General features: G+C 44.6%; 1 protein-coding gene across 1 annotated transcript in view; it reads right to left on the bottom strand.

Moving 5' to 3' along the window:
* LOC147659614 (alpha-tectorin-like) overlaps window positions 1-22,928 on the bottom strand; it is a 107,486-nt gene that overhangs the window by 41,492 nt on the left and 43,066 nt on the right. The window contains exons 5-11 of the mRNA XM_086951604.1: window positions 20,390-20,673; window positions 19,509-19,774; window positions 15,366-15,550; window positions 10,565-10,728; window positions 9,696-9,944; window positions 6,219-6,381; window positions 3,416-3,527 (exon numbers count right to left, since the gene is read on the bottom strand). Coding sequence (XP_086807730.1) covers window positions 3,416-3,527; window positions 6,219-6,381; window positions 9,696-9,944; window positions 10,565-10,728; window positions 15,366-15,550; window positions 19,509-19,774; window positions 20,390-20,673 — 1,423 coding nt within the window. The remainder of the gene's footprint in view (window positions 1-3,415; window positions 3,528-6,218; window positions 6,382-9,695; window positions 9,945-10,564; window positions 10,729-15,365; window positions 15,551-19,508; window positions 19,775-20,389; window positions 20,674-22,928) is intronic.

The raw sequence follows: 22,928 nt of genomic DNA, 5'->3' as shown, positions 1-22,928 counted from the left end.
CTTCCGGGTCGCATACGCGGCGCGAACGTAGGCGCTTTCTGAGGGCGCTTACGCTGCGCGCCGAAGTGAAGTTTTGATAGTTTCATGGAAATGCAAAATTATTTTCTTTTCCTTATTTAAAAAAAACTGCTTTTATTTGTATGGTACGAAATGTTTTGCGTTATTATTAACTTTTCATTCATATTTTTTTCACGAACGAAAGTAGCGCTCTGGGTGCGCTTTCCGGAGAGCTTACCGGAGCGCGCACCCAGAGCGCCCCAGGAAAAAATGATTAAAAAAAAAAAAACTTAAAAATGAATACTTACACAAAACAGCAAATTGTAAAAAAAAAAACATAGGTTAGAAACTTGATATAGAAAAGAATTAGCATTTAAAAAACCTATGAAATTCACTGAAAAAAACCATAGGTTTCACACCAGTTATAGTTAGGAATTAGCATTTAAAAAACCTATTAAATTTACTGAAAAAACCATAGGTTTCACACCAGTTATAGTTAGCTGGAAATTTTACTGACATAAAACCATTGAAATTCCACGTTATAGTTAGTTGGACTCACTATAACTTGCGCGTGTAATGCACTGCTGATGACGTCACATATTACATCACTCATGACATGGTCAGTGACATCACTCATTACATCACTGATGACACCATCCAGTGAATGTATGTCTTTCTGATCAATAAATATGTTTTATATATGTATATGTAAAGGTCGATGGAAGAATAAATGTTTAAATAAGTATCTAATTGGATGTTTTTTTTTAAAAAAATTGATAGGTTAACTGGCTTATTAAGTGTATCTTAGTGAATACATATATTAGCGAGTAATGTTTAAATATTGAAATGTATGTATCAGTGTTTCACTTTGTGTATAAGTGGCTGCATGGGTTTGTTACTGACTCATTGTTTGTATGTGTTTTGAAGACAGCATATGTGCAGGACTGAATGGGTGGATGAGTGTGTATATGTGTGTGTTAGTGAGTGAATCACTGTCTCACTATTGTCTTTATCAGTAACGACATATGTTTTAATCTAGAATATGTGAGTATTGATGTATAAAAGTGAATATATGTGAGAGTGAGAGATTGTAAGAGTTCCTGTTTAAATAAGTATGTGATTCTATAAGTGATTGTTTAAGAGAGTGAGTATGTGTAACTTTCCTTAGAAGTAAGGTGGTAGTGTGTGTATAGCTGTATATGCTAATTATTGGATGCTCAATAGTTTATTTGCATGTGTGATTATGTGTGTGAGTAACTTTTGGATGACTGTCGGTGTGTGATAGGATGTATAGGTGTTTCACTACATATGATGAGTGAATATATGTATGAGTGACTATGTAGAACTGTTGGTGAATGAGTGGATGTGTATATAGATGGTGGTATTACTGAATTGGTTGTTGTAACTGGTATGGGTATCACCACTTTTTTTTGAAAATGTTAGTTTCTATTTTTGAATATATGTTTCAAGGGTTACTTTACAGTGAAAGGAGGTCTGTCACTCTGTCATAAGGATAATTCCTAACTATAACTGGTGTGAAACCTATGGTTTTTTCAGTGAATATATATATAATATATATATATATATATATATATATATATATATATATATATTCACAGGTTTGGCTCCAAACTCGTAGTCCAATGGCGCTCTTGTCATCGGTGCCGACTACAAAGCAGAGCCCCGCTTTCATGTAATCTCCAAAAGCTATCAGCCGATAGCGTAAATCAGCACTCAAAACAGGATATGTTTCCCAATTTGTCACGATTTATTTTCAGAAAGCAGCATACATCGCACAACACCAACGCGTTTCGCAACTCACTGTTGCTTGATCACGCCGTGCAAGTCAATTAAATCCAAAGTGCCCAAGAGCATTGAGAGCGAACACGACTTCAGGGGAAAACGTTTCCGTTTATTTTTAATGCAAAGACAGGCAGCATCTTTCAAACCATTAGAAAGGTCCCAACGCGTTTCGAGGCTTTCCGCCTCTTAATCATGAGAGATTGGCAGGAAAACAGCAGCAAGACTCTGGAAGTTTTTCCTCGCAGCGTGCATCATTTTAATACCCCCAGTGGGCTTTGCGCAGTGCGTCATGAACATGCTGGGACTTGTAGTCCATCAACAGAGTCACTTACGATTTTTGAACCACAGTGGGTTCCGCTGTTCAAATGCCTCAATTAAATCAATTTGTTGCCCCCAGTGGGCTTCGAAGATGGTGCCCGTTCATATTGGAGCTCCTCCGAAGTGCTGATGAAATTGGCACAGTTCTGACTCCAGCCTCCCGCAATTGAAGGGATGGTTCAGCTCTCCACGGCAGGGCCGCCGTGCAAGTCAATTAAATCCAAAGTGCCCAAGAGCATTGAGAGCGAACACGACTTCAGGGGAAAACGTTTCCGTTTATTTTTAATGCAAAGACAGGCAGCATCTTTCAAACCATTAGAAAGGTCCCAACGCGTTTCGAGGCTTTCCGCCTCTTAATCATGAGAGATTGGCAGGAAAACAGCAGCAAGACTCTGGAAGTTTTTCCTCGCAGCGTGCATCATTTTAATACCCCCAGTGGGCTTTGCGCAGTGCGTCATGAACATGCTGGGACTTGTAGTCCATCAACAGAGTCACTTACGATTTTTGAACCACAGTGGGTTCCGCTGTTCAAATGCCTCAATTAAATCAATTTGTTGCCCCCAGTGGGCTTCGAAGATGGTGCCCGTTCATATTGGAGCTCCTCCGAAGTGCTGATGAAATTGGCACAGTTCCGACTCCAGCCTCCCGCAATTGAAGGGATGGTTCAGCTCTCCACGGCAGGGCCGCCGTGCAAGTCAATTAAATCCAAAGTGCCCAAGAGCATTGAGAGCGAACACGACTTCAGGGGAAAACGTTTCCGTTTATTTTTAATGCAAAGACAGGCAGCATCTTTCAAACCATTAGAAAGGTCCCAACGCGTTTCGAGGCTTTCCGCCTCTTAATCATGAGAGATTGGCAGGAAAACAGCAGCAAGACTCTGGAAGTTTTTCCTCGCAGCGTGCATCATTTTAATACCCCCAGTGGGCTTTGCGCAGTGCGTCATGAACATGCTGGGACTTGTAGTCCATCAACAGAGTCACTTACGATTTTTGAACCACAGTGGGTTCCGCTGTTCAAATGGGGGCAACAAATTGATTTAATTGAGGCATTTGAACAGCGGAACCCACTGTGGTTCAAAAATCGTATATATATATATGGATAGACAGTTAAATAACTTCATCTACAATTCAATTACTTTATTTCTTAGTGTAGGTAGCTATTTTCAAGTCGCCTTTTCCATGTATCACACACCCATACAAGTTATCTTATCAGTAACATGAGATGTGAAAAAAGAGGAGCTGCCTGGAGTGCTTAGCAAAACAGGACGTAGACTGAGGTTTTAAGATGAACGCCTTACCATGTGTATCTGACACTTGTTCTGTTTCATAAACAAAAGGCCCACTAGATAGAAGTGATCCTTGCACTACTGGGCTTGCATGCACTGCTCGTGCGGACCTGGATGAGCACATCTGAAGGAATAAAAGAGAACATCACTTTAAAGACCATGTATCTAAGGCATGGCAAACAAAACGGTGCTTTCACCTAAGTTATCATTTTCAAAAAACATACATTTCCCCTTTTATACACTGATAATGCAGGCAATTAAAATATCGGCCGAACTAGCTAAAAGGGAAACTGCCTCGTCAGAAGTACCCTGTACTCTGTGATATATGTCACTAAATGTAAGCCTATAAAGAACACTTTCTACAACGTGCCAAGCCAAGTCACTAGTCATGGTGTAACATGTCTATTCATGCCAGCCTGCAAACATGTCCTTTGAGAACCTTTCAGAAATGGGTGACAGGATGCATCTGCTTCTAATATATTGGCACTATTTGGGGGGATATGCACTCTACAAATGCTCTTCTCTTTCATGTTTTGTTACTGCTCCTTACATTGAAATAGAGAGGGAATTTGTGAAGAGACTGCGCTCAACTTCACATCATGTATCACTCCACAAATTAGAAAATTGTACACCCTCATAACTGCACTTCGAGGCAGTGATAAACTGTATATGAAGTGTTTGAAGAGGTACTTATATTGTCACATAAGGTCATTCATCACAAAATATTTAACCTGCACGCTTCGTCTTGCAGCAGGAATTTTAACGGCTATGTTCTCATTTCAGTTTCAGAACTAGAGATTCGGAACAAGAGAAACTCCTCAACCCCTATCATATTCTCAACTGACACAAACCCATATCAGGGGATTATCGACCAGGATATATTCCATTGTGGAGTGACAATGAGGAAGAAGGTCAGAACTGTAGAATTTCCCTCACAGTAGACAAAGAGATCTAAATTGAAATGGCAAGTTGATCTGGAAATAGTCCACTGGAAGACAAAACAGGTATGAGCTATGCACAGTTCCTTGATTAATAAACTTAGTGAATGCAATGGAACAAGAAGTTTGAAAGTGCTTCTTCAACCATTAGTATACACCACTCATTAGACGAGTTGGTTTAGAATGATGTCCATCCCCAAGCAGAAGGACTTGCTTCCTAGTAGGCGAAGCCAACGCTGCCGTGGATGGTGTCTTTTACAGTATTACGGATATCATCTTTCACTGATTATTTCAGAGGAGAGCCAACTGAAGTTATTGAAGTATATTTCATTCAATCATATAATACTATGCAGTATAATTGCCTTGCATAACTAATGGGACATCCTAAAGGCCATTGCAACATCAGTACATCGCCAGAGTAGACGTGAGCAAAAGCGGAGCAGTACAAATCAGAAAAATTCCTGAAGGCTAGACTTCTGCAACCATGTGATCCTAAGGTTAAGAATATGCCTTCAAACACCACCCTTGCACATGTTGTACTGATGTTCAGGAAAACACGTAAGAAGCATCCTTTAAAAGACTATCTCACCTGTAACTGATGGCATCCCCACGTTTATCACCCCCTCAAATTCAACAAAGAAGAAATTAACCACTCTCTTCCATCCCATTTTACTGGTCAGAACATTTGCATAATTAGTTAGATTCGAACATTAATAATTTCAATACATACGCACATACAGAAAGATGAGTAAGACTGGCTCAAAGTCAATAATATTTTCTGTTACTAATATCTCAATGGTTGGCATGTTAGGAGAATATACTTGAAAAGGTAATGAGAAAACATGTCAGCTTGTCCTGGTATTACAACATATTTATGATTTGAACATATGTTATGGCTAATGTTATTGTAACCGTTGAAAGTTATAAACTAAATGATGTGTCATTTGCTTTCCATGACTAATTGCATATTTTACCCGATTTTGCCGAGTGCTTGTCCATGACTAATTAATGTTGGTCAATTATTTTAGTTACCAGTAACCTCAGAATAACCTTGTTAAGCACAAGAATATAACTAATTATGAAAGAAAATCCACTGGCGTAATGTCTCTACCAGAGCACCAAACTCTCGGTCATGGTCTTTGATACTGTACCTAAAGAGATAGAGGCGTTCATACAGGGATAGATTTATCGATACCTGGGGCACAAGTATAGGGTGGGAAGTAAACTAATGCCCTTACACGTTGCTCACACCAGTCCAGGAAGTCTTCTCTCCTATACTTTCCTGACACCTGTTCATTTTCAAATAAATATTTTGAAGCTTGATACGTATCAAAATGTTTTACATGCTTTAATGCTACATCTCCAAAATCTGTACTGCAAAGGATCTCAACTCCGACTTGGACAGGTTCAGTAAGTGAATACAAATATCTAATCTAATGTTCTAATAAATAGAACAGTGTGCAATATGCAAATACCAGACCAACGTACATAATGTTTTTTCTACCCGAGTTTCCATCTCTGTGGGACTGGCTCGGAAGTTTCTACTATGTAAGCTGGTGAGCTAATATGTTGACCCTAGTCTGCTATGCACCACCAAGAGACTAATTAAAATGATGGGGGAGGTGCTCTATATCTTACTACCAAACAAATAAAATACATGTTTGTTCTTTCCACACTAACAAATTCTGAAGGAATGAGAGTGTCCAGGTGCAGGCGTACTAACTTGACGTATGGACCAGCACAACCCACAGGATCTCCACTGATGAGTAAACGCCACATTCATTACAACGAGCAATCAGGAAAACAAAGTACAAAGGCAGTTTGCCTATTTTTGAACAAATGGAAGTCAATGTCCTGGGTGCTTCAGTTTTACTCACCGTGGAGCACACAGATGTCTGAATGTCACAGAGGTTGACCTCGCAGTGAACGTAGATCATGTTTGAATCAACCATAAATTTGAATGCACTGAAGGAGAATCTCTTGATGGTAGGGAGATCCTGCCCTTCCAAACTCACTGACCAATTGATGCTGATCGGACACCTGATTCAAACAAAAGAAATAATTGACTTATGGTGATCCACAACACAAACTGCACATAACCAAATTCTACTCAAGGACACGTGGCTCTACTATCTTTACCAGTTTAAATGTTATCAGCTTCTTGCACACTATGCCCTTGTACTAAATAATTTGCCTCCAGATGCGTTACTCCCTGCAACTAGAAGTAATATCTGGATCCAGAGAGGAAGAATAATATAAATCACATCCATCAGTATGTCAAGCTGCATGTACATAAAGGGGACAGCTCCGTGTAAACCCCGCGCACAACATTCTAACGCGGCCCTTCAAGCCCCACTAAATTATCTGTAAGGGCCAAATGCCAAAATCGGATGATCTGGAGCTTCTGCCACTGGGGCCGCCGATACTTCAAGCGGCTGCTCTGCCGTTATATCGGCAATATCCACACCTGGCGATAACACCTCAAGATGGCGCCCGAGGTGAAATGGAGGTAGAAGTGGGGTGGCCGCGGTGAAACCGACCCACGTTATGATTTAGCAATGCGGGGGCCGCGACATCAGGAGCGGGCCCGCTGCTGCCCTTTCATCTTGCCCGGCGGGCGCCCGCAGATGGGGCAGCCCGTGATCACCGGATCTGCAGCCTTCATCCACCTGTGTGGCCCGACTGCAGTGTGTGGATGAGAGCCAGTGGCCACAGCGTACGGGCGGGACAGGTTACATGACCGGGAGAGGATTTTAATTACAGCGCTCACCCCCTACATATGACAAAGCCACAAATGCCCCCCTAGGAGAGCCAAGATGGACATCAGCTTTTTGTCGAGCATGAAAGCTGGGTGGAGACCTGGGGACTTGTTTTAACACCCCTCCAGCTAATGACACGGGTGGACTGTGGTGCCCAGTACAGGAGCATGGGAGCATTTAGATCAGGGATCATGTCTGTGCAGCAGTGGTGAAAGGAGGTGCAAATACTGAAGATGGTCCTCCTTTTGACTGACTGGCTCCTTTTTGCCTCTTGTTCTTCCTCTGTTGGGTCGGTTCCCTGGTTTTCTTTGGACTTGGCCCTCATGACTTTTGGACTGGAACTCATATGCGCCCGCCATTTTGGGACCCTCTCCTGTTGTCGCTCTTGACCTGGGTGCATCTTGCCATGTTAAGATGGTTTCCATCGATGCCCACGACCCGGGTCCGCCATTTTGTTGATTCTTGTCCTTTCCTTTGGTCCCTTGGATTCCATCCTGCTGACATTCAGACATTTCTCTTACGCTGGACTGCCTTATCTCTTTCCCCCCCTCAGGTCCCCCACTCTCCTCTCACCAATTTCAGCCTCCAACTCATCTCCCCCACATACCGCTCTCTACCCCTTTTATTTTAATTCTACTTAATTTTTTATTTTTTTTATTTCTCTTTTCACTCTGTAAATATGTGATATATACTTGTCCAAGCAGAATCGCTGGTAAAATGGAATCCTGAGAAAATCTACTATTTGTATATATATGTATATAGAGATAACTCTAACCACTAGTATATGTAATAGACCTTTGTACTCTCTACCATTCCTATGTGATTCTTAGAGTTTATCCATTTGTATCTCTGCTTTGAGTGACTTTACAACTTGTACATTTGCAATTTTTTCTATTTGTATCTCTTCCCTGTGTGACTTTACAACTTGTACATTTGTCTAGTATTTATTAGATATGTCCTTTTACTCTTATCATGCAAATACATTAATGTTGTCCAATATGATTCTATATTTGTTTAAAGATTCCAAAAGCTGGTATGTCAGGAGCACATTGGGAAATGTAATCGTGTGGTACAAGTGAGTATGATCAGCACTTCGACAATATCTGTCAATATCTAATTCGTTCATTTGATTGTTATTGATACTTACCTGTTGGACATCTGAATCACTGACAGGTAAGGTCTAAAATTAGTAATATTCATGTACTTTGGATCTCGCTTTTAGAAAAATCATATTCACACGATTAGATTAATTGTATATTTAGCTAGAACAAGGTCCATTTTGTCCGTTTGGTCTTCATCTTGTTATGTAGCTGTGATGAAGGAGTGCTGTTCAATTGCTGTCAAAATAATAGTGATAAGGGTACAATCTCTGTAAATACTTAAGGAGCATACTTAGGTGCATATTAGCTGCATCCATCATAATTGTTATGTTCTACCATGTCCTCGTATTAAACATACCCACAACTGCATCTCCGTAAGAAAAAAGCTGAGTAAGAATGATGCCCACATGCATCAACGTCAATTGCATTCGCAAACGGTGCGAATCGCAATTTTCGGTCGTTTGCTAATGCAATTGACTAATTTGGAATGCATCATGCATTTCGCAATTTTAGGAATCGCAACCATGTTGCGATTTCTAAAATTACAATTGCATTTAAGAAATCGCAATTTCAGATTTCTTAAATGCAATGCATGATCATTTTTTATTTGCGAATTCGCAATTTGGAAGTGGTAAATTAGCATGAAGTTGAACTTTATGCTAATTTACAGGAAACGTTCAAATATGCACAAATTGCATTTTTTAAAGTTTTAATTTACACACACACATGCCCTTGGGGCATGTGAAATGAAATGAAATGAATGAAATGAAATGAAAAGAGATTTATAAAGCGCATGGCTGCCCTTGAGCGTCCCACATGTACCCACATGTGTGTGTGTAAATTGGAATCAAAGTTACATTTCAGGGGTGCAGGGAGGGGTTCTTTGGACCCCCCTGCACCCTTGAAATTGCATTCACATTTTGCGAATCGCAATTTGAAATTCGCAAAATGTGAATGCCTTCCTATTCATTCCTATGGGCCTTTTGGCCCATAGGAATCAATGGGAAGGGTTTTCCTTACTTGCAATTCGCAAATTGTGAATCGCAATAAAGGAAAAATACCGAATCGCAAAAATAAATGCGATTTTTTCATGCATTGCCGTTTGCGATTTCTAAATTGCGATTCCTTAATTTTCGCAATTTAGGAATCGCAAACGGATGCAATGATGCATGTGGGCCTCAATGTGGTGGAATCGAATGAGTGTGCAATGGCCACTGAGAGAGAGTGACAGGGAGATACAGGAAGAGAAAGATGGAGAGACGGGTCAAGGAGGGTGAGACTGGAAGATTGAAAGAAAGAGAGTGAGAGAAATAAACAGAGAGACAATGGGAACAAAATAACAAGAGAAAGATAGGGATAGGATACCATAGGTTCAACTACACTAAAAGAACATCCCAACAAATGCTTTGAAAATGATAGTGTCCAATAGAGGAAGTACAAATTTAGATAAAAATTACTTTTGCAAGACCAAATCCTTTCTAATCTGAAAACGTACCCGTTTCTGATAAGATCCCATCGTGTGGTAGAGGCAGGGTCAATGGATGGAGTTGCCCAACAGGATCTTAACTGCAGCACCCACATAGTGGTATCAACATCGGTCCCCTCAATAGAAACATAGACCCTTTCGTTGAGGGTGAGGTTCACAGGGCACACTGAGATGAGCTGGTTGTAGTTAGAATCTTTATACAGAGTGAGAGATGCCTCCAGGTGTCCTTCGCCATTTGGCAATGTGATGTTAACCACTCTGTTAAAAACAGCAATATATCAATAAAGAGGGCAATGCAATATTGGCAGGGAAAGATTAGGTTAGTAAGAAAACCATGTCCACAACCAACAGACAACCGTCACTCACACCAGTGGTACAAAGAAGTATAAAACAGGAGCAAAAATTGTTTGTGTCTGTTTTCCCCAAACATTTGAAGCTTTAGTGGCTGATTTATCAGAGAACTATCAGGGCTTGATTCACAAAGATTTCTTATGTCCATGTGTTAAGGAGGAAAATAAAAAGGAGCTTACACAATATAAATGATGCTCATCTGTGAAAATGGCTGAGATATAATGGATCTTAAGAAATGAGTTGCATCTTTTACAGGATGCATGCCCCAGAGGGACCATAACAAACAAAGGCAGCCATGCATAATAGCGAAGAATTCAGTTGCAAGGAATCCGTTTCCACTTCTGAACTGCTAGGCGTATTGTCATTAGAAATATTATAAGGATAAAAATCTGATGCCTCATCTTCAATAAAGCTATACATATTCCCATGCAGTTGCCAAGTAATAGCATGGAAGCTTATACAGTAGCTGGAAGCACCAACTAAACTACACTCAAACAGTACCTAGTAACAGAAGGAGAAACACTTACCTTGGCATAACGTGTATGGCCCAGAGGAAGGACAAGCTGATGTTGAGTGGATAGGCACAAGCGAAGTCAATGTGAATTTGTTTATCTTGAATAATTATTGGTCCTTGTTGTTGGATGTAGTGACCTTCAACTGCATTGGAATAGACAGCATGAGTATCATTGACCTGAAAGATAAAAACGTTGATTCATATAAACAAAAGGTAATTCATATTTCTAGTATCCGGTGGCGTAGCAAGGGGGGGACAGTCCACCCTGGGCGGCACACTTTTTGGGTGCAGGGTGCCCCCCTACCTGCAGCCCTTACTGATGGCAAATTCACGGACCGTCGCTGCCACCGCCCCAGCTCTCACCAATGGGCGTAGTGGCGTGGCAAGCGCCCGACCACCACAGGAGTCAAAAGGTCTAGCTATGCCACTTCAACTACCAGTGAGGATATACTATGAAATCGCCGCATTAGTCAATCAATCAATCATAGAATTTGTAAAGCACGCTACTCACCCGTTAGGGTCTCAAGGCGCTGGGGGTGCGGGGTGCTGCTACTGCTCGAAGAGCCAGGTCTTGAGGTGCCTCCTGAAGCTGAGGTGGTCCTGGGTCAGTCGTAGGTGGATGGGGAGGGAATTCCAGGTCTTTGCTGCCAGGTAGGAGAACAATGTTCCTCCAGTGGTGGTTCTGCGGATCCGTGGGATGGTGGCGAGAGCGAGGTTGGCTGAGCGGAGCTGGCGGGCGGGTGTGTAGAACGTGAGTCGGCTGTTGAGGTATTCCGGGCCCAGGTTGTGGAGTGCTTTGTGTGCGTGGGTGAGCAGTCTGCACGTGATCCTTTTTGCTGATGGGGAGCCAGTGGAGATCTCTCAGGTGGGTTGAGATGTGGCTGTGGCGGGGGATGTTAAGGATGAGTCGTGCGCAGGCGTTTTGTATTTGCTGGAGACGGTTCTGGAGTTTGGTGGTTGTTCCAGGGTAGAGGGCGTTCCCGTAGTCCAGTCGGCTGGTGACGAGGGCCTGGGTGACTGTTCTTCTGGTTTCGGTGGGTATCCATCGGAAGATCTTTCGGAGCATGTGCAGGGTGTTGAAGTATGAGGAAGAGATTGCGTTGACTTTTTTGGTCATTGTGAGCGACGAGTCCAGGATGAAACCCAGGTTGCGTGCGTGGTCTGTGGGTGTCGGTGCGGTGCCCAGTGCCGAGGGCCACCAGGAGTTGTCCCATGCTGAGGGGGATTGCCCGAAGATGAGGACCTCAGTCTTGTCTGAGTTGAGTTTGAGGCGGCAGTGCTTCATCCAGTCAGCTACCTCCTTCATTCCTTCCTGGAAGTTAGATTTGGCGATGGCTGGGTCCTTGGTAAGGGAGAGTATCAGCTGGGTGTCGTCGGCGTAGGAGATGATGTTGATGTTGTGTTTTCTACCGATGGTGGCGAGGGGGCTCATGTAGATGTTGAAGAGTGTTGGGCTGAGAGAGGATCCTTGGGGTACGCTGCAGATGATTTTGGTTGCCAAGGATCGGAAGGGGGGGAGGCGGACTCTTTGGGTTCTGCCGGTGAGGAACGAGGTGATCCATTCCAGAGCCTTCCCCTGGATGCTCGTGCTGTTGAGGTGGTGTACTAGGGTGCGGTGGCATATGGTGTCGAAGGCTGCAGAGAGGTCCAGGAGGATGAGGGTGGCTGTTTCTCCGTTGTCCATCAAGGTTCTGATGTTGTCAGTGGCTGCGATGAGGGCGGTCTCTGTTCTGTGATTTGCTCGAAATCCGGACTGGGAGGGGTCGAGCAGGTTGTTGTCCTCAAGGAAGGCGGTCAGTTGTTTATTGACGGTCTTCTCGATGACTTTGGCCGGGAAGGGGAGAAGCAAGATGGGCCGGAAGCTCTTGAGGTCCCTGGGGTCTGCGCTGGGTTTTTTCAGGAGGGCGTTGATCTCAGCGTGCTTCCAGCTTTCTGGGAAGGTGACTGACATGAAGGAGCTGTTAATGACGTTCCGTAGGTGGGGTGCAATTGTGGTGTCTGCTTTGTTGAAGATGTGATGAGGGCACGGGTCTGCGGGGGAGCCGGAGTGGATGGTGTTCATGATGGGGATGGTGTCTTCACTGCTGATGGGGGTCCAGGAGTTGATGGTTGTGGTGGGGGTCATTCGGCTGGTGTCCGGGGGTGGAGATTGGGGTCCGAAGCTGTCGTGTATGTCTGTGATCTTGCGGTGGAAGAACGTAGCGAGGGAGTTGCAGAGGTCTTGCGAAGGGGTGATGTTGTTCTTGCTGGCGTCAGGGTTCGAAAACTCTTTGATAATGTTGAAGAGTTCCTTGCTGTTGTGGGAGTTGTTGTCTAGTTGTTCCTTGAGCGAATTCCTCTTGGTGTTCCGGATCTGCTGGTGGTATTCGGGGGTGGCGGTTTTGAGGGCTGTCATGTTCTCCGATGTCCGTTCCTTGCGCCAGGTCTTTTCGAGGGTGCGGCAGGATTTCTTTGCGGCTTTGAGGGCGTCTGTGAACCATGAAGGTTTTCTGGTGGTGGTCTTGCTGTGGGTGTTTTTTAGTGGGGCGAGGTCGTCGGCGCAGTTGGTGATCCAGTGTCCGAGGTTGAGTGCTGCGATGTTGGCATCGGGTGTGTTGGTGTCGGCGGGTGGGATCTGGCTCAGTGATGTGGTAAGCTGGTCCGTGGTGATTTTGCTCCATCGTCTAAGGGGGATCCGATGCATGTGGTGGTGAGATGTGGTCCTCTTGAATGTGAAGTGTACGCCGCTGTGGTCGGTCCAGTGCAGTCCTGTGGCGTGGTCGAAAGTGATGAGATTGCTGGCTGAGAAGATGGCGACAAGGGTGTGGCCGGCGAGGTGAGTGGGGGAGTCCACTAGTTGCTTGAGTCCGAGGCTGGCGAGGTTGTCGAGCAGTGTGGTGGTGGTGTTGTCGTTGTTGTTTTCTAGGTGAAAGTTCAGGTCTCCGAGGAGGATGTAGTCTGGTGAGGCTAGGGCGTGCGGGCTGATGAGGTCGGTGATGGTTTAGCTGAATTATGCGCGTTGCCCCGGGGGTCTGTAGATGAGTGTTCCTCTGAGGGTGGTCTGGGGGTCGGTGTGGATCTGGAAGTGTAGGTGTTCGGCGGTGGGTATGGTGTCTTTGGTGTTGGTCGTGACGTTGATGGTGTTCTTGTAGATGATGGCGATTCCTCCTCCTGTTTTGTTGATGCGGTCCCTCCGGGTGATTTTGTAGCCGTCCAGGATGGCTATCGCGATGTCGGGGGCTGAGGAGGTGTTCATCCAGGTTTCCGTGAGGAAGGCGATGTCAGGTGTTGTTGTGTCGAGGAGATCCCAGAGGTGGATGGCGTGCTTGTGTACGGAGCGGGTGTTGAGGAGGATGCACTTGAGGTGGTTGTTGCTGCTGGGTTTGGTGGGCGCGTGTCGGTTATGGAGGCAGGTGAATCTGCAGGCTTGACAAGTGAAGGGTCCGTGGGTGCGCTTGGGGGTGGCTTGATAGCAGGTGGGCGGTCGTTCCGAGTTGAGAGCGGTGAGGTTGGCAGTGTCGTATCTCAGTCGGTTGGTCTGGGTCCAGCGAGGTCCAGGGATTCTGGCGCTGGGCGTGGTCCAGGCATGGATGGGCGTAGAATGGCTTGCCTTTGGCGCGCCTTCGGTGCGCAATCGGCGTGACCGCTGCGCGTGACCGCTGCGCGTTCTCGTGGACTCGGCCATAAATGGCGAAGAGGGAGGGAGGAGCAGCTGGAAGGCGGGAGCAGGGCGGCAAGTGGAAAGGGGAGAGGGTACAGAAGAGAAAAGGGGCGGGCCGCAGGGGAGCAGCGGCGGGAAGCGGGGATCGGGGGGAGCGAAGAGCGGGAAAAACGGTCCCGAGGACGGGCGGCGAAGGACAAAAACACAGTCAATAAGCAGTGGCACAGAATAAAAACACAGTCAGAAATAGCCGTGCAGTGCGTGAAGCGACCGGCCCTGACCAGGGTCAAAGGTCACTGCTCACCACCGCGCGGTCACTCACTAAGTATCCAAGAGGGAGGGAGGAGCAGCTGGGAGGCGGGAGCTGGGCGGCAAGTGAGAAGGGGAGAGGGTACAGAAGAGAAAAGGGGCGGGCCGGAGAGGAGCAGCGGCGGGGAGCGGGGGGGGGGGGAGCGGACAGCGGGAAAAACAGTCCAGAGGACAGGCGGCGAAGGACAAAAACACAGTCAATAAGCAGTGGCACAGAATAAAAACACAATCAGAAATAGCAGGCACAGGATAAAAATTACAGGGCACAAATACAGTTAAGCACTGGAATACTTATCAGCAGGGGGCAGTGGTGAACTCGCGGCAGCAGCGGTGAAAGGTTGAGCACACCTGAGGGGGGCCGTGCGGTGCGTGGAGCGACCGGCCCTGATCAGGGTCAGAGGTCACTGGGTGTCCCAATTAACGTTTAAGGCCAGGGAACAGTTAAGGTAAAAGACCTTTGTCAAAGGCTTGGTGCTTGTGCTTGAGTGTGTTCCATTGTATGTGATTGTGTGTGTAGCCAATAACAAGTTTGTGCAGAGGTGTGGGGTAATTCTAGAAAAGCATGGTTGCTGCAAATTATAACTAATGGCAGAAAGGAGTGTGGATGTTTGCAAAAAGAAAAGCTTAGTGTAGATTAGGATTTTCAGGATTGGATTGCATTTTAGTTATCCCAGTACTGAAATATGCATCACTAAAATCGAGAGGTGTTTGAAATTCTTCTTGATTATGACAATCCCGAAACATTTTCTACAATAAGCACAACATTTTTACAGCTGAGCTATTCATTGTTGATCCTATTATAATCTTTGATTGTCAAAACATTCCTAATACATTTGAGCAAATTTGAGCTTGTTGATTAATTTACCTTCACTTGGCTTCCACAGCTCTTCGATATATTGCCAAAGGGGAAGAAGATTCGATCATCCACTAGTGTCCCAAGACAACTGGGATCCGCCAGATGAAGAGTTTCAGCTGGGATCCCGTTGGCTCTCAGAAATGATCTCGAGAAGGACAAGAAGCTCTTACTGCCTTCGCAGACCAGATTAAAATCTGAAAGTTACAAGCACAGTGGATAGTTTGAGTTTGGGCTGTTACATTATTAATATCTGTGTTACCGCCTTTATGTCATTTGAAATATGTAGTCTTAGCTGGGTAGTAGTCTTAATTGCTTAACAGACTGACATGTGTTCCCTTAAAAGGTATCATATTTTTTTTGACTACTTGGGAAGAATGTAACATTAGATGAGTGTCAGGTGGTCTGCATGAGGCTCTGGTCATGTGTGAAGAGAATACTCTCTCAATGTTGCCAATGACCACTGAGACTGGGTGTCACTGTGGCTGTATGACATTCTGCTACAGGGTATCACTGTTGTGGTACGCCATTGTTTTATTTGAATGTTGTTGTGGATGTTGCGCGCCAGGACACTCGAGTATTTGTGCTCTGTATAAATCTATTATAACATAACATATAACATTATGTAATTGCTGTGGTGAGTGTCCTGATAGCTCTATGCCATTGCTGTGACAGGGTGCCAATGGGTTTCTATGCCATTTTTGTGGCTGGGTGTCACTGTGACACTTTGGCATTGTTGTTGCTAGTGTCACTGTGGCTGTTTGGTATTTATTGTGACTGGGAATTACTCCATCAATATGCTATAGATGTGACCGGGTGTCAGTGTGGTGGGATATTAATGTTGTGGGCGGGTATCTCTGAAACTATATGCTATTGTTGTGGAGGGGTGTCACTGTGGCTGTATGCCATTGTTGTGGATGGGGGGCACTGTGGATAGTTTGCCATTGTTGTTGCTGGGTATCTCTGTGGTATGCATCCTATTACTGTAGCCAGACGTGAATGTGGCTGCATGCTATTGTTGCGGATGGGTGTAGTTTTGACTGTCAGGTTGGTTTAGCTGGATGTCAATGTGGCTCTATGCTATCACAGTGGCTGGGTGCAGCTGAGGCTATCAGGTATTGTTTGACAGGCTCCTGTGTGTCACTATAAATATATAATATTGTTGTGTCTGGGAGTGACTCCGGCTGTATGCTGTTATGGTGGCTCAGTGTCACTTCCGATGAAATCCACTGTTAGAACTGGTTATCACTGTGACTGTTCGGCATTTTTACCTGATACCCCTGATGTTTACCAGTTTCTGTGGATGAGTTGTTAAGGATTGTTGAACATATATCGATCACCACAAACACAGGCCTTAGGCAGCCCCAAGGGCAGGGTGCAGTGTAATTGTAAAGAGTTGGACATGTACTTTTCAGTTTTATATGTCCTGTTTTTCACCACTGCAAAGCTTATTTCTCCCATAGGTTAACACTGGGATTACCTTATTACAGCTTTATAAATGTATTTCACAAAATGGAGAGGTAGACTTTTCGAGTTTGATGTCGAAATCCCGAAAATGCCACTTGTAGAAAGGTTGGCATTTTCTTGCCTTAGCCATTTGGTGCCTTCTGCCTGACTCTGCTCACTTATATGGCGTAGGGGACAGCTTTGTGTGTTCTGCTTAGACAGCCATACACAAAGGGAGCTTAGATGTGAGTTGATGGGCCATCTGTGTACTGCTGGGCCATCCTGGGCAGGAAGGGAGGGAGGAGCTGGACACGGCCTCACTTACACCTGAATAGGTTGTGTCCTGTCCACACACAATGAGCTGAATAACCCCCTGTAGTGAGTCTGGAGCCACAGCAGGAGGGACATGACATGTGTACACTACAAAGGCATATCTTTGAAGTCGCCCCACTTCAAAAGCTGCACTGGGTATAAGAACTGGACCTCAGACACTACCAATGCAGTACCCTTCTGGACCTGTAGATACTCTGCCTGGTAGAAGAACTGTTGTGCTGCTGATGGCTTGCAACTCTAATGGACTGCTCTTTGCTGGCCTCCTGCTTTGCTGTGCTGACCTGTACCTGTTGCCCTCTAGCCTGGGAGTGAGAAGGACTGGACCTGAATATCTCAAGACTAAAATCCAGAGTGACTCCAAGGGCTAGTTGGCTGGCCTCCTGATCTGAAGTCTCAGGGCTACTATAGCAGACTTCCAACCACAATGCTTTTGCACCTGGACTATGCCATCTGTGTGTCTGTCCTGCTAGGTGGTGCCACCCCAGTCCTGGACTCTTGGAAGTGGGTCTAAGTGGATTGATCAAGTGGAACCAACACATCCACTGCAGTGGAAGTCGAATAAACGCTTTGTTACTGTTGTATGGAGAAAATAGATGCATAACCTCTACTGAGTGGGTCAGAACCAGTGCAACCAGATTTGCATCGCCAATATACCTCATATCTCAAAACCAGCTCATTGCCTTCTGAACCAACAATGCTGTGCGTTTCTCTGCACAAGGCCTTCACTTTCACACCGATGGCAGCCTCAACGAAAATGCCAAAACTCTGTATTACAACCCCTGCACTCATTGGAACTGACGCATCACCTCAACTGCCCAACGCATCCTTGACACCGGCCTTCACATCACAAGCCCCGACAACTGAGCCCTCAATGTCGTCGCGTCGGGAACTCACACTGCAGTCTCACAGCATCTCGGAACCAACGCATCGCACCTGTTACGTGGAGAAAACAGACACATCCCCTCTACTGCATGGTTTGGAACCTATGCATCGTTCCGCAACCCGGATTTAAGTTACTTTGGTTGAGAGGACCTAACTGGGTCTTTCTAGCCAGCCCGCGCTCCAACATGGTCAGCCTGAACTTTTTACTTTCTTCTTGTCCGGCATGACGGTATATCCACGGTTGGCACTTTTGGCTGTGAAACACTGTTTTACAGTTTATTCTTCAAAAATTCATAACTCATGATCTACTTATTGGATCTTTGTCATTCTGGTCTTGTTTTATTTTTTTAATTAAGTTATCTTTTTTTCCCTGGAGCAGGATCTTTTTTGTGTCGTGTTTTCACTATTTTAAGGTTTGAAGTGTTTCATAACTATTTTACACACTGCCTCAAACTAAGCCTGAGTGCTCTGCGCTAGTCTACCAGAGGATGATCACAGGTTATTTTGGGTTTTGCTTGTGCCTTACCCAGTCAAGAATTGTCACTGCTGCTTGACCAGTTCTGGGTTTTACACTAATACCTTGACCTGTAACTTATCTTGTGTAGAGACTGTTGTGATTACTGCAGTTTGTGTTAATGCTGTGGATGGAAGCAGAGAAATCAGGATATTTGTGTGTAGAAACCCTATAGGCGAAAACTGGGATAACACTGACAATTCACCCCCAGAATTCCTCCCACTAGTTTATCATTGGATCTTTTTGGTAGTCACTGACCCTGTCTCCTAAAGAGAGAAACTATAAAGGTACATCAGTGCTCTGCTAGTGAAGATATTATGATCATTATCAAATGTTGCTTTGATATTTCATATATTAATACTGGGTGCACAGAAAACACATGAACCTGCTCATTCTGTCAAACAAGTGGAGCATGATAATGACTTTTTGAAGGGTCCCAAGTCCTTCTCTTACCTTTCCAAAATGGCTACAAATGTACACGTTGAGGCTGCTAAAATATGAAAGCCTTTGAAGCTATGTTAAAATATGAGATTGTCTGGGCACGTCTTCAAAAATAACTTCTTTCTGCTCATTAAACTTAGTGATCACCTTTCACTTCTTAATATAGGTTTTACTGTTTCAAAGGTAATCACAGGGTCAAATATTGCCAGAGATTCAGGAAAAAGTTAATTGTGTAAATATATATGAAAAGAAAGAATAGAGCATACTCTATATTCTCCTCTATACTAATAATGCCAATGCTAGAATGCTGAAATATTCTGAGTGCATTTAAAGTTCCTATTCTATCATTTTAATAAAAAAAAACATAGATAATGCGAGACAGTCCAAAATAATCTGGGAATAGTTTAGGACGTTCATGGCCTTAATCTATCTAGCCCTGTTCTACAACAAGCGGCCATGTAATGAACAAAAAGTTGCTACATGGCCACCATCAATCTCCAACTCTTCAAAACTGCAATGTATAGTAATCAGACACTTACAGCATTTCATCTCGGTTTTCCAATCAGGTACTTTTACACCATAGGCGCGGCAATTCACCTCATAGGCGTAAGAGGCAGCACACAGCATATCCTTAGTCGAACCGTACATGCACAGGTCGTACACACAAGAATGGTAGTGCGCCTTTGGATCCGCGTGCCAGTGGCATTCCGCAAAAGGTCCCCAAGGGTCTGAAATAATGCTACATTGGCTCTCAATGGCTGCAAGATCTGGACACGATTCATCAATTCTATCTTCATCCTGACACCTGGAGGAAAAAATACACAAATCAGAAGATGCTTGAAGACCATATCAAGAGAAGAAACAGAGACTCATATTGTACACTATCTTTTCCATCGCAGTGGCAGCAATACACTGCAAAGAGGTGTGTAAAGTTGTAGGAAGTGTACTTTAGCCTAATTTGTGATTTGTTAAAAAAAATATCTACCAAACGAGGTTTTTTCTTTTGTGAATAAAAAATCAAGTGAAAATTAACCTTTGCCGGAGGAAAATATGTGAAGCTCACTTGCATGGGAATTCTCATGAAACAAATCTATTCTAAAGCAAAACATATTAGGTGTAGGCGACTGTGTGTTTCCAGATTTCGCAAATTTGCGAAGTTTTGCTATTTGCAAATGTATTTATAACATTTCAGTCCCCTAACTACAAAAGATTTCTCTAGCCCAAGCCTGAAAAAGATATTTGCTTTTCACATGAAAAAAGCATCTTAAGCTGCACTACCATAACAAAAGGAAACAAGATGTATGGCCTATTAGGAAACCTCATAGCATCACCATATTTTGGAAGGCAAAGTCCCATCTTTGTTTCTTAGAGATTGCCTGCCTTAACTTTTCTTTGGTCAAGGTAACTCATTGCTCCTTACCCTTGGACATTAATGTTGGCTTTCCAGGAATTCCCAAACTCTGCATCACTCTGTGCTATGATTCCGTTGGGCATAAGTTTGTCATCACTCTGATCGTGATTATAGTTTCCACACAGCCCTTGTAATAGGTTCTGATACTCATGTCCAACACGAACAACTAAAGTACTGGCTCCAAACTGAATTCTGACCGAGAAGGCTGTGTCCACTGTTATCATTTGTCCAACCATGGACATACGTCCTAAGGAATTGAGCTGGGCTGGTAAGGTGACTGCGGTCCCGTCAATCTGGAAGAGAAAAATATCTTGTCAAATATTTTAAAAAAGGAAATGTGTAAATTATTCTTGTGATACCTCCTATGTTGCCAAAATATAGATCAATTCACAATATAAGAAGGAATCAGTTGAACGTTAACTATTTTTGATCATTGGGGGAAGGGGCCTGACCAAGACGGCAGCCGGAGCAGACATAGAATTCAATTCAGGGTATTTATAGAGTGCACATCTACCTCCTGGGAGGTGTTCGAGAGCTAGCGGCAAGCTCAAAATACTGGAAGGAACTATCAGTCTACACACCCAATTGACAGGTATTGAAGAGTAGGGTTTTCAGATTTAGGGCCTGATTTAGATCTCAGCGGATGGGTTACTCTGTCACAACGGTAGCGGGTATCCCATCCACCGAAATATAAATTCAGTTATGTCCTATGGGATTTATATTTCTGTGGATGGGATATTGTCACCACTGTGATGGAGTAGTAAATCTACCCAGATCTAAATCAGGCCTCAAGTCTAAAAAATGATATTGCTTGAGTCTTCTCCTCAAATATAGAGAACATTTATGAATGAAGGCTCTGAAGACAAAAGTGAGTGCCTCAAACAGGACCCTCTTGTTGACAGGTAGCCAGTGGAGATGACAGAGGTGATGAGACACTGGCGAGCACGGGGGATCTTTATGATAAGGCGTGCGGCAGAGGTCTGTATTATTTGAAGCCATTGGATTGAAAAAGCTGGCAGATCCAAATATAAACTGTTAGCGTAATACGGTTAGGCTGTAACCAGGGCATGGATGATTTTGCTACGAGAGTCCACCGGAATGAGTTGGAGAATCCTTCTAGAAGAGCTGAGGGTGGCAAAACATGTAGCGGACAGGGACTTACTTTGGAGCTCAAAAGTGAGATTTGCGTCAAATTTTACCCCCAGGTTTCTGGCCATCAGTGCGGGGGGAGCAGCATTTTATTTTATTTATTTATTTATGTCATTTCTAAAGCGCGCTGCAACCCTACGGGCATCCTGGCGCTGAAAAAAGTGCAACTAGAAAAAACTGAACATCAAAGGGACAAGTGAGTGGAACAGCTCTAGGGAAGTGTGATTTTGGGGAAAAGCCAAGTCTTTATCCTTTTGCGAAAAAGCAACAGTTCGTTGGTTTTCCTAATTGCCAAGGGAAGGCTATTCCAGAGATGAGCTGCAGCTATGCTAAAAGCTCTGCCACCATGAGTAGCTTTCCTAATCCTGGGTACACTGAGGAGGTTAGTGGATGAGGAGCGGAGGGTCCGTGTGGGTTCATACCACTTGAATTTGGCCTGAAGGGGCTTAGGACCCAAACCATACGCTGCCTTGAAGACGGTGCACAGGGATTTGAACCGGATCCTCTGATGAACGGGCAGCCAGTGCAACTCAGCTAGAGCAAGGGAGGTGGAGGACCGACGTCCTCGAGAAAGCACCATCTTTGCAGCTGCCGCCTGGATGCTCTGGAGTCTGGAAATCAGATAGGCAGGAGATTCCAGTAACAGAGCGTTGCAGTAATCCAGGCGGCTGAGGATGGTACTTCTGACCACGGTTGCTCTGGTGTGTGCTGGAAGTAAAGGCAGCAGCTTTCGAAGGCCCCGCATTAAGGCGAAGCAGCTACTCACCTGTCTGTTGATGTTGGTCTCCAGACTCAGGTTGTCATTGAGACTGACCCCCAGATTTCGCACTGTTTTTACTGGTGCCAGTGGCTCACATGAGTCTAGAGGCCAAAAGCCAACAGGCAGGTTTCTGGCTATTCTTCCCACTTTGCATTGCATTATCTCAGTTTTGCTGCTGTTAAACTGTAGTGAATTTCTTTTTAGCCAGGTTGCCATTTTCATTATGCAGGTGTGGAAGGTCTCAAGAGATTCTGCATGGGCACCATCCAGGGAAATCATCAGCTGCGTGTCATCCGCATAGTTGATCACGCTAATGCCGTGAGCCTTGATGATGGCCATCAGGGGCTGCATATAAACATTAAAAAGGATCGGGCTAATCGCAGACCCCTGAGGGACCCCATGTGGGACCATAGCGAACTCAGACTGATACGGGGCCACCCAGGGGGCCACCAAAGACTAGCCTCCAGGAAGGACTTGGTGCAAAAAAGAGAATCTCCGTTTTTTGTGAGTTCAATTTCCGGCAGCATCAATCTATCAGGATTTGTAAAGAGCGGCAAATCACACATGAGGGTCTCACAGCACTAGAGTTGCTAGCTGCATCGTGGTGCTCCGTTAATTTGAACAGCCATATCTTGAGTC

This window comes from Lissotriton vulgaris, unplaced genomic scaffold (assembly GCF_964263255.1).
Source record: "Lissotriton vulgaris unplaced genomic scaffold, aLisVul1.2 SCAFFOLD_506, whole genome shotgun sequence".
Classification (NCBI taxonomy): domain Eukaryota; kingdom Metazoa; phylum Chordata; class Amphibia; order Caudata; family Salamandridae; genus Lissotriton; species Lissotriton vulgaris.
The sequence above is the reverse complement of the archived record's forward strand: the minus strand, read 5'-3'. Positions and strand labels throughout refer to the sequence as shown.